The sequence below is a fragment of the Elephantulus edwardii genome, unplaced genomic scaffold, assembly GCF_000299155.1.
Source record: "Elephantulus edwardii isolate Elephantulus edwardi_28Jun2011 unplaced genomic scaffold, EleEdw1.0 scaffold00006, whole genome shotgun sequence".
Taxonomy (NCBI): domain Eukaryota; kingdom Metazoa; phylum Chordata; class Mammalia; order Macroscelidea; family Macroscelididae; genus Elephantulus; species Elephantulus edwardii.
In genome coordinates, this window is record NW_006399756.1 from 14958255 (window position 1) to 14970686 (window position 12432).

General features: G+C 40.9%; 1 protein-coding gene across 1 annotated transcript in view; it reads right to left on the bottom strand.

The window, feature by feature from the left end:
• Nucleotides 1–218: 218 nt before the first annotated feature.
• The window catches only part of ATRNL1 (attractin-like 1), a 705738-nt gene continuing 693524 nt past the window's right edge, over nt 219–12432 (bottom strand). Inside the window, exon 29 of the mRNA XM_006879915.1 lies at nt 219–343. Within this exon, the coding sequence (XP_006879977.1) occupies nt 219–343 (125 nt within the window). The remainder of the gene's footprint in view (nt 344–12432) is intronic.

A 12432-nucleotide genomic window follows, 5' to 3' on the forward strand; every position in this document is an offset into this window, starting at 1 on the left:
AGTCTCAGATCATCATAAAAACAGACTATCATTTGTGACCATCAACACTGCTACTTTTATAAAAATTCAACTCTGGTCATTCTTTGGCCACGAGGGTCACTGCCCATCAGAGGGAGCTGTACTGGGCCCTGGGGTCCGACTGAGGTCCGCCTCCATAAAAACTGAGGCTATAGAACAGCCTTGAAGGAGAACTTCACAGAGCACACAAGAACAGTTCCTCAGACACAAGTCCCTTGGCGTGTTGACAGGTGATGCTTTCGATTCCGGACGCCTGACGTCTTATCTTTATTCTCCGAAGGCTTCTGTTGTGAAATGTCTATTAGGGCACTGGCAATGGCGAGCCCTGGAAGAAAAGGAGAGAGACATTTAAATGCTTCTGGGAGGGCGATGTGAGTCACTCAGCACCTTGAATTGTTGTTTTGCTTTTTTAAATAACTTTTTTTTTTGATCCTGCAACATCTTTTTTTTTTAATTTATTGTATTAATTTTAATGAACATTTACAGAGATTTTGGATTTCCATTCATTCATTGTTACATTTTTCTCCCTGTCCACCCCTACCCACCCAGCTCACTTTTCTCTTTGAAAAGTAAAAGAAAAATTCCTTCATTGGTATACAATCCCCACCCCCCACCCCAGTACACTCCACTTTGCAACTTTCATTGTGTTTTTGGTGAACATTTACAGAGCAAGTCAGATTGTCATTCACTAATTCCCACACATTTAGCTTCACACCATTGATTCAGTCTTCATCAGGTAACACCAATCATATCACTCCTTAACCTGTGTTTTCAGTTTTCATTCATCCTTTCCCCCACCCCTACCTGCCTTCTGAATGTGTGTGTTTATTACTTTCCACTTACGATTCAACCATTTTGCTACTTATTGGAAGTCACCAAATACTCTGCTCTTTATCTAAAATGTTTCTTAACTTGGACTTCGAATTTCAAACATGAAGAAAAACAAAACTCTAAAGTTAATCAATTTGGACTGGACAAATCCAGTGTTTCATAAAACCTCACGTTCAGTGCAATATGACCTCACAATTTCTTTTGTATGGCTGAATGCAAGTTGGATCTGAATGTACAAGGAATTGTCAATTTTAGTCTTTATTTCTGTTTTCAAAAAATTAAATTCATCTTATAAAAATATTTAAACAGTCTCAAATTTTTAAGACATTTAGATTTACAAAAATATCACACAATCTGTATGTATGTATGTATGTATGTATGTACCACATACATCCCTTCTCTTCACCCCCACCCCCATTTCTCCTATTATCAACATTGTGCATTAGTGTGATATTTTTGTTATAATCAATGAAACTAAGATGCATAAATTATTTTTAGCTAAAGTTCGAACTTCACGTTTGGGTTCACTCTTGGACTTGAGTGGCTCTGTGGGCTTTGACGCATTCATGATGTCATATATCTGCCATCAGAGCATCATGCAGAATAGCTTCAGTTCTCTTTTTAGAGTAATCTGTCATAATCCACCCCAGCCCCTGCCTGTGTTTCCATTTTCCATCCATCCTTTGCTGCCATCTGAATGTGTGTTTTCATTATTTTCTACTTAGTAATCAAAGGACCTGCAGCACTTGCTGCAGAAGGTCAAGGACTGCAGCCTTCACTACAGATTGAGTCTCAATATCAAGAAGACAAAGATTTTCACCGCTGGGCCAATTGGCAGCATCAGGATGGATGGTGAAGAGACTGCGATTGTTCACAGCTTTAGTTTGCCTGGCTCTACAGTCAACACTCTTGGCACCAGCTGCCAGGAAATTAAAAGACATATTGCGATGGTAAAGTCTGTTGTTAAGGATCTCTCCAAAGTACTGAAGAGTGATGGTGTCACTCTGGAGACTAAGATGTATCTGATACAGGCCATGGTCTTTGCAATCACTTACTATGCATCAGAGAGCTGGGCAATGACTAAGGATGGCAGAAGGAGAATTGATGCCTTTGAGCTGTGGTGCTGGAGAAGAGTATTGGATATACCATGGACTGCTAAGAGAATGAACAGGTTTGCCTGGAGAAGGTTAAACCAGGCTGCTCCTTGGAGGCAAGGATTCTGAGGCTTCGTCTGACATAATTTGGAGATGCTGCAAGGAAGGATCATTTCCTTGGAGAAGGACATCATGCTTGTGAGGGTGGAGGGACAGCGCAGGAGAGGAAGACCCTCTATGAGGTGGATTGATTCAGTGACTGGGGTACTCGGGATGGGTGTGTCAAAGGCAGTGCGATTGGCACAGGACAGAGCAGAGTTTAGGGCTGTTGTACATAGGGTCGATATGAGTCGCAACAACAATAACAATAACAGCAATCAAGCGTTTGGCTATTTATTGGAAGTCAACAAGCATCCTTTTTAGTCTCCCTGAACTTCTATTATTTTTCATTATAGCTTTGTCTTTTCCAAAAACATCTCTTTTTGGCTTGATAGCACATTTCTATTGATCCCTGGAGATTATTCAGTTGCATATTATATGCATATACCACAATTACTTCATCCATCTCTCTACTGAAGGACATGTGTATTGCCCCTAAGTTTTGGCAATTACAAAGTTGCTGTGCCTTCAGAAACTCTATGAACTTTGATAAATGATGATAGTTATAGAAAGGCTTCAGGCTTCTTGTTCATAGGGTGCTACTAGTCGTGCTCGACTCGACGACAATCAACAACAATCATTCATATGCACGTTTGATTTTTTTGTTTTGTGTGCGTGTGGCCCAAAGTTTTCAACTCATTCCAGTAATGTCTAGCAGCATAGTTAATGGATTATGTTAGTGAACTCATATTTCTCTCTGCAAGAAATCTCCATATTGTCTTTGAGAAGGGCATTTCTGCTCCCACCAGTAATAAGTGGGGAGTTCTGTCGCTCTGTACCCTCATGACTATTTCGTGTTGTCAGGGTTTGGGATGTTAGTCAATCTAACTGCGTTATGCAGATGACACAACCCTGCTTGCTGAAACTGAGGAGGACCTCATGCACTTGTTGCAGAGGGTCAAGGACTGCAGCCTTCAGTATGGACTGCGGCTCAATGTCAAGAAGACAAATATTCTCACTACTGGAGCAATTGGTAGCATCAGGATGGATGGCGAAGAGATTGAGATTGATTGCTCACAGCTTCAGTTTGCTCGGCTCCATGGTCAACACTCTTGGCACCAGCAGTCAGGAAATAAAAAAATGTATTGCGATGGGAAAGTCTGCTGTTAGGGACCTCTCTAAAGTATTCAAGAGCAAGGTGTCTCTCTGGAGATTAAGGTGTGCCTGATACAGGCCATGGTCTTTGCAATCACTTGTTATGCAGCAGAGAGTTGGACAATGACTAGGGAGGATGGAAGGAGAATTGACGCCTTTGAGCTGTGGTGCTGGAGAAGAGTATTAAATGTACCATGGACTGCCAAGAAAACAGATTCATCCTGGAGAGGGTTAAACCAAGCAACTCCTTGGAGGCAAGGATTCTGGGGCTTCATCTGACATACTTTGGGCATGTTGTAAGGAGGGACAGGTCCTTGGAGAGGGACATCATGCTTGGGAGGATGGAGGGACAGCGCAAGAGGGGAAGACCCTCTATGAGATAAATTGATTCAGTGACTGGGGTAATCGGGATGGGTGTGTCAGAGGCAGTGCAATTGGCACAGGATAGAGCAGGGTTTAGGGCTGTTGTACATAGGGTCGCTATGAGTCGCAAACGACTCGACGGCACATAACAACAACAACCAGTGTGTGTGTGTGGTAAGCCAGTGATGCTTTAATAATTGCATGATGATAAATTATATTGATCATCTTCTCATACCTGTACTCGCTCTCTGTCACACTGCTGTCACCTCATGAGTGGTATTCTTTGGTGAAACACCTGCACTGGATTCTGCTAATTTTAAACTGTTTCTTTGCTTTTTTTCTTTCTGAGCGATATGCATATTTTCATCAGAGATGTTTTACAAATATTTTATTTCCATTCCCTTATACAGATTCATGCTACAATTAAGTGGAAATGCAAGAAATTATTTTTAAAGAAATTACCTGATAAATAAATATCATCAATATAAGAAAAATGCCCCTGAATGTTATCAGCAAAAGAGCCACACAAAAATGACCCCCTAGCTCTCATTTAGGTAATTAAAAGAAACAGTTGTGTTTCAAACTCAGACAGCTGTTAGATAGGAACATTTGGTAAGCTGCTCAGGAAGTACAAAGACTTCCGTAAATTTGTGTAGTGGAGGGATTAATTAGATGCCTGCCTTATCATAGTCATTCTGTTTCTACTGCATCCCATGTAATTCCTTGTTAAGACAAAAAAGGGCCAAGAGGCCAGACGGCTGGCTTTCTTTTAAAGAGAGAACATCAGAGACTCTAGTTGTATTTCCCCTTCTCCGAAGCTATGGAGCCTTGATTCAGAACGAGCTGACCCTGCGCTGGAGTCCTCTCTTCTATCACACACCGCTCAGATCAAGGCTTCCTGCTAGAATCTTTTTGCAGGTAAAAGAGCATTGTATCAAGTGATTTCTGTGGGTCAGCAAGTCCTAAAAAGCGTGTCAAAAATAGAACTCTGAAGATTTAGAAACACAAAGAAAAGTGGACATTTTAGTAGGAAGTTAAACTAGTTCAGAGACTGGGGCCACTCACTCACTCACTGCCGTTGGGTCAGAAAGGACTCATGGTTGACCCTCCAGTGGGTTTTCAGAGGCTGAAAAGTGCTCCAGAGGAGAATCCCCATCTTTCTTCCTCTGAGCAGACGGTGGTCTGAATCATCTCCCTTTGGATGACAGCCCATTTCCCTACATTAGACTATCAGAACTCCCTACTAGACTAGCAGAGTTCCCTTAAAGTCTAGTGCAGTGTTGTGAAAAATCGAGGAAAGACAGGGCATTGTTATGTGCGTCGAGTTGCTTGTGACTTATAGCTACCCTATCCCGATTATCCCAGTCACTGAATCAATCCACCTCATAGAGGGCCTTCCCCTCCTGCACTGTCCCTCCACCCTCCCAAGCATCATGTCCTTCTCCAAGGACCGGTCTCTCCTCACAACATGTCCAAAGTATGTTAGACGGAGCCTCCCAGTTTAACCCCTTCCAGGATAAATCTGTCTGTTTTCCTAACAGTCCATGGTACCCTCAATACTCCAGGACCACAGCTCAAAGGCATCAATTCTCCTTCTATCCTCCTTAGTCATTGCCCAACAGGGCATTAATGGTTTAAGAAATACTAAAGGGGGCAGATGGGCAAGGAGAGTGAGGCCTGAGGTAGTGGCCAGTAGCCTTAGAGGCAGTGACCTTTGAATTCTTTTAGGTCTGTCTGAGAATGCAAGTCAGAGTAAAGTGGAAGTGTGGCCAAGGTACTTAAGCTACACGTGAAGGACATTTGTGAAAAGTAAGAGGTAAGCAAGCCAGTGTGTAAGCGAAACAGCAGGGTCAGGCATTTACATGTGTAAATACATGAGGCTAGAAATACATATGTAGCCTTGAGGCATGGTACCTGTGTCAGGTAGCTCACTGTAAGATCAGTGGTTTGAATCCACTAGCCAGCCACTCTATGGAAGAAACAAGGTCAGTCTCTCCTCCTGGAAAGATTTGAAACCTGGAGGAAATGCTATGAGTCAGAACTGACTCAGTGGCAATTGAGTTAAAAGTATATACACTTTTAAAAGAAAAGGGGAGTCCTGAGTAACTTTACAAACAGGACAGAAGAGATTTATGGAGAAGAAGACAAGAACTGGCTTAAAGAAAGGAATTACAAGATTGACAATCATTACTGGTCTACCTGGTCAACTAAAAAAGTCAATGTTTTAAGAGATGTTGTGAAGATACCTACTATCCTAGTATATTAAATACTTTCACTTTAATTGTTTTGGTCAAACATTCTTCTAAGTGGTATCACTGGTCTGTCCATTTGTTGTATGGAGGTAACTCATAGTTGCTGTGAAGCTGAACACTGTGACACTGATGGGTCAAACGTGATAATTGTTACCCATGTTGGACAGTGTTTGGTGGAGCTCCCCAATTAAAACAAGCTTGGAAGCAGGAGTGGCATCCACTTCCAGAATAGCTTGCCTCTGGAAACTCTATGAACTTGGAGAAACAAAGAAAGTTATGCAAATGATCAGGTCTTTCATTCATAGGGTCGCTATAACAAGCTTTGTAAAGAGTCCGTGGAAGTTCAAAAGTTAGAAGTATAAATAAACATGGCTTTTTTACTGAAACACACACATCAAATTCTGAAGTAAGATAAAGCAAGGCACTTGCCCTGTTGTAGAAGATTTGCATTCTCTTATTCCTTTAATTGATGGAGTTGAAGTACTTTATTTAAAAAGCCATGGGTGATGGTGCCACAGATGAACTTTGGCAAAACTCAAGTTCCCACAGTCCTGCTGGTATGTGCTGTCCTCATTTATAACCTTCTTCTATTTCATCCCCGGCCCCATCTTACCCTGAAGCAGCCAACAATGACAAACAACATATGTCTTTTTAATGTGGACAAAGGCCACTTGCACTAACTTCAACATCACCCTATCCAAATATGAACTAATATTATTCATGAAACTACTGCCTGACCTAGTTCAAAAAGGCTCTGAAAAAGAATACTTTCCTGGTTACATATGCTTGCAAGTGTTGTTTTCCTTCAGGAGAGATAGTGCCAGAAGAAAAGCAAACATTTTCAGTTGCCCAAACAGGAAATGTATGCTAATCTGAAACTGTCATTGTATCTTTGTATTTCAAGGCATCTGAAGTCCAAAGTTTAATTAAAGTATTGTCTCTCACAGGTTATTCTGTTTACTAATGACACTAAAGCTTGGGAACATGCTCACTTGAAAAATAATAAATCATAAACCATATTTCAGCTCTTAATTTATTCATAAAATTGCAAGCCATGCTTATTTTTCATTTAACAGCTTTGCTGCTAATGGTAAAACATCAGAAGAAGGACATGGTTTCAAAATGTTCAAAATGAAAACAAAACAAAGATTTGGACAAAACTAAGAATTGTTGTTATGTGCCGTCGAGTCGCTTGCAAATCATAGCGACCCTATGTACAACAGCTCTAAACTCTGCTCTGTCCTGTGTCAATCTCACTGTTTCTGACACACTCATCCTGATTGCTCCAGTCACCGAATTAATCCACCTCATAGAGGGCCTTCCCCTCCTGCGCCGTCCCTCCACCCTTCCAAGCATGATGTCCCTCTCCAAGGACCGATCCCTCCTTACAACATGACCAAAGTATGTCAGACGAAGCCTCAGAATCCTTGCCTCCAAGGAACAATCTGGTTTAACCCTTTCCAGGATGAATCTGTTTGTTTTCTTAGCAGTCCATGGCACCCTCAGCACTCTTCTCCAACACCAAAGCTCAAAAGCATCAATTCTGCCTTTCCAGCTGTGACCTCCGCATGCCAACCTGCCTCTCGCAAAGGATCTCCTCCATCCCTCTCCAGAAGAGGAGAAGAGGAAACACAAGAAGAAGCGCCTGGTGCAGAGCCCGAATTCCTATTTCACAGATGTGAAATGTCCAGGATGCTATAAAATCCCCACAGTCTTCAGTCATGCACAGACAGTAGTTTTGTGTGTTGGCTGCTCCACTGTTCTCTGTCAGCCTACAGGAGGAAAAGCAAGGCTTACAGAAGGATGCTCTTTCAGACGGAAGCAGCATTAAGAAAAAAAAAAAAAGATGAAATTATCTCCATAAACAGAATTTTGGATTTAAAAAAAAAAAGCATCAATTCTCCTTCTATCTCCCTGGTCATTGTCCAGCTCTCTGACGCATAACAAGTGATTGCAAAACCATGGCCTGTACCAGACATACCTTAGTCTCCAGAGACACACTGTTGTTCTTGAGTACTTTAGAGAGGTCCCTACTGTGGATGTGGTTACACCTGCTTTTGAAGAGTTAAAGAGTGAAGTGTGTAACTGATGATCTTACCAACTACCATGGCTGAGATGGAGGAAGAGATATGCTAAGCAAGCCTCTTAATGAACGCCCAAGAGCAAAATGTCAGAGACAAGGACCTTGCTCAGAGACCACAGAGAAAGATGAAGCTTCTCTTCTAGAGCCGCCACTCTAAATCCAGATTTCTAGCCTCCTTAACTGTGCTGAAATACATTTCTGTCAAAGCTATCTCTTGTGCTATATTTATTAGCACTGTTATTCTAGTTGTTGAGTACAGTCGAGTTGGAACTGACCCATCACTGATCTTCATAGATAGCAAATTGCAAAGGAAGAGATTGTCCAGCTTTCTCCCATGGAGCAGCTGGATTTGAACCGTGTACCTTTGTGCAGAAGGAGCAATCACTTACCACTAACCCCGCTCCCTAGATAACTAGATAATGAGGAAAATACAATCATCAACTGGATTTTCAGTTTCTACATAAGTGGCCATGTATGTTCAGGAAACCGCAGTTTTCCAGCCAGTGATATTTGGATGTTTACCTCCTAATCTCAAAAGGGAGACTCAGAGAATAACTTGCCTAGGCCTTTTCTCCTCGATGGGTTAATTAAGTTAAAGTTGAGTCCTTTACTTAATTACAAAGTTCATCCATCCTGTAATTTAATTATGTTGTTGTTACATTCCACCAAGTTGGAATCAACTTATAGCTGACTCTCTAGTGGGTTTTCTAAGGCTGTAAATTGCATGGGAGGAGACTGCCCATCTTTCTCCCATAGAGCAGCTGCTGGATTCGAACTGGCTGCCTTTAGGTTGGCAGCTCAGCAGCTAAGCCACCTGAAGCTCCTTTGTAATCTTTTAATGAATAACACAAAATGTGCCTGTGTACCTTGACCTTCACATTGTTACCTGTAAATTCCCAGTATTCTTTTTGCATTTCTTTGGGTTTTACTACACAGAGAACTTGGGAGGAGGAAAGCCACTACAACAATAGTCAAACAAAAGCAGCCTAGTTCTTTTTCAACCTTCAAGAGAAACTGGAAACAACAGTCAACAAGGGAGACCAGATCCTTGTCTTCCTGAATCCCATAGAATGTGTAGGTGGCTCTTGACTTTGGGGCAGAGACAAAGAGATTTACTGGGGGGGAAAAAAATCAAGCCAACAACAACAACAACCAAAAAAAACCAGAAAACTATTTTTAACTTTCAGTGCCTTCCAACATATTTTGTTATTGTATACTTTAGTTTTCCTAACTGACAAAAAGAAAAGTCAGGTCAGTAGCTCTTTAAAAAACATATATCTACAAAAAACCCCCCCAAAAAAAACAAAACCCAAAAACCAAACATTAAATATCTACCATGCTCACCGTCCAATGTAACATTTCTGTGTTGGTAGTGAAAAGATAACAGGTAGCTTGAGATGTATTCTGGTGGTGGGATTTAAAAAAAAATATATATAAATAAAGGTGACCCAGAAACAAGTTCACCATCCTGCCCTTTGAAGCAAAGGTTTTCTATTTATTATTCCCAGACATCCCTGGGAAATTCTTCCGGGTCAGGGGTGTCTGTTGATGGGCTCCCTGCACCAAAGGAGGAAGTGCTTCCTGCCAGCCAGTGCTGGATAGGGTACACACTGCCAGGAGAGTTCCATTAAAATCAGGTCACCCGAGAAGATAATTTTTCAAAATGTCACACAAATCATCTGGAGGAATCCACTTACTGTGTTCTCTAGACCCAGCATAGTTCCTTGTTATCAAAGCAATACAATTAACTGGGGGAACAATTCATTATTTTAGACTGGCGGTCTAGAGGAATTTCATTTACCATGTCAAAATGATGCACACGCACTGGCTGCAGGCTAACCGAACTGACATCAAAACACGTCAGTAGATTCAATCCAAAGACTGAGGCTTAAGTAGTATAAGGTTTACCCTTTTGCACTCTTGGTTCTTTAACTAGGCACCGTAACACTGACATTATTTAAATCTGAAATAGGAACCCATGAAAAGAAACCATGTCGTCCTCTTTATCTGTTTCCCACGTATCTTTTGTTGCAAAATGGCAGCTGTGACCTGAGACCATCAAGGGTTCTGGACCACCTGCATCAACCAGGGTGCACACAGGTGAAGAAAGCCATTTTCTTTGGGACTATCTTCAGAAAACAGGCACAGTTTCAGTCATTACTGATTTGAATGTCAAGAACCGACACAGATACGCAGCTAAATCAAACCTTTACCCATAAACACAGGACATAAAAACACCTATATGGCTTCCCAAAGTATAAGGAAGGACGGTTGGTGCTGTTAATGGGTTACAATGTGGGATGGTGACCAGAGGCTGGTGCTTCAACTTCACCAGCTGCTGGATGAGAGGAAGATGTACAGCATTCTCTTGTAAAGACTGAATCTCCAAGAGCAACAGACGGGCTTCAGGAGTTGGAATCCACCCTTCAGTAGAAGGTTTGGGTTTGGGGTCTAATATAACAATGTGGTTTCTCTTTAAACATTTGTAAACATACCTTCAAGAAAAAGCAAGTCCACTAACAGCTAAATATCGACATAGTAAATATGTATTTGCAGACCTTGTAGGGCACACAATTACCACTGAAATCATGGAGAACTTTCAGAAATTCAGAGTACAACTTTAGTTGTCCCTAATGGAAATGAAATGGTAATGGCAGACATCGGCCGAAACAATCTAACCATAAAATTACTGGGGTGTGTGTGTGGGGTGGTGGTGGTGGTGGTGGTTGTTTTTTTAACAATTATACAGAACAATTAATAAATACAGTAATAAAATACTGCCAACCCAATGAAACAGCCTTGGAGAGAACATTCCCACTTGATATACAAACACAGCACTTGCAGTTTCATTTGAACAAAAGTCATTCATTTTGAAATGCTCTCCTCCCAAGTCTGTGTAAAAGCAGGCACCACTATATATTTTAATTTCCCAGAAAAACAGCTTCATTAGGCGTGAAAGGTTAATTGCAGGTTTAAGGGGAGTTCAGGGAACGTGCAAGGTCTGTGGTGGTTGCACTGTGGCTTCAGGAAGGCTGAGTGAAAGCTATAAGCTGTTTGCCCTGCTGAAATGTTTTACTACCTCATTTACTATCTGTCTTCTTTTACTGCTTGTATTTGTAGTTCTTCTAAACCTTTAATGGCTACAGTTTTATTTCACTGTAATCAGATTTAAATGGAAATACCATGCTGGGATGTTTAAATGTTTTCCCTCTGATTGTCTATAGCTACATACTACTGATCAGTCTTGGCTATCTTTCACGTGATTAAGAAAGTGACTTTGGGAAAACTTTGACGTTACATAGACTTGAGCTATTGTGCAAAATTAATTTAACATTCAGTGCGGCCGCCCTTGCCAATATGCAACTAGAGTTGGATGCATAATTAGGAAATGTGCATTTCCATTTTAATTTCTCTCTTGGAAGGCCGGTAGGACTGAAGTCATTATTAGGCAAAACTCCAAAGGTTACATTGTTGAGCAAAAATGGAAATATTCTAAGTGCTGAAGACACTGGAATGACAAATGGGCTAGTCTGATCTGTCTGAGAGTTTAAAAAGACATGTTTTCTTTGCCTACTAAAAATGAATGGCAGCCACAGGTGCCAATGTTTAAATACAAATGGTAATTGTATTCTGGTTATAAAATGGGATTTGGCCTTTAACACATTATAATATTAAGACATTTCATGTCCAGATATGCTACAAATTACTGAAATGGCAATCTCACGCTCCCACTATAGACATGCTGCTCAACTCTTCCCATGTCATTGCTGAGCTCCCCCTAAATTATATACAAGCTCTTGCCTCGTTGGTCGAAATGTGCTGAGTGTATCCTGGTCACTCTTGTCCCAGATCATTGTTTAATGCAATCATTATGGTTCCTAACAAGTTCAACTTCCTGTAGATCCCATCATACCTAATTTTAATTACACACTACCAAATTTTACTTGGTTCATTTTAAATATTCCTGGGCAGGGGTGTTCAGGTTTGTTGGGTGTGGTTTTTTGTTTCATTTTGTTTTGTCTTTTGTGTTGTTTTTTTTTAAGAGGCTGAAACATTTACAAGAATCAGCTTTGATCTGGAACTCAACTGTCAAATCCTTTCACCTAAATTAACTGGGAAAATATTTTCTAGTGTTATTCTTCTTCAATTCAAAAAACAACACGACAAACAACAAACCAACAAAACCCAAACAACTGATCATGATAATTCCTTATATGAAGCCCTAATCATCTTTAACTGGAGTGCTATTCTCACATAGGGAACTGAACTGTGATTGTTGTTAGATGCTGTTGAATTGGTCCCAACTTCATCAATGCTCCAAGTCCTCTTTGTTTTCAGCAAGCCAGGCTGTGGGTCAACTTGTCTCACTGGTAATTGACGAGTCCTCCTTCAATCCTGATGCCCCACTCTTCTTCATATATTCCAGCTTCATGAACTCTTTGCTCACCATACAGATTAAATAGATAAGGTGACAACAGAACACCCTGATATACGTTTCCTAATTTTTTTTTACATCTTTTTAAATTGTGATTTTTTT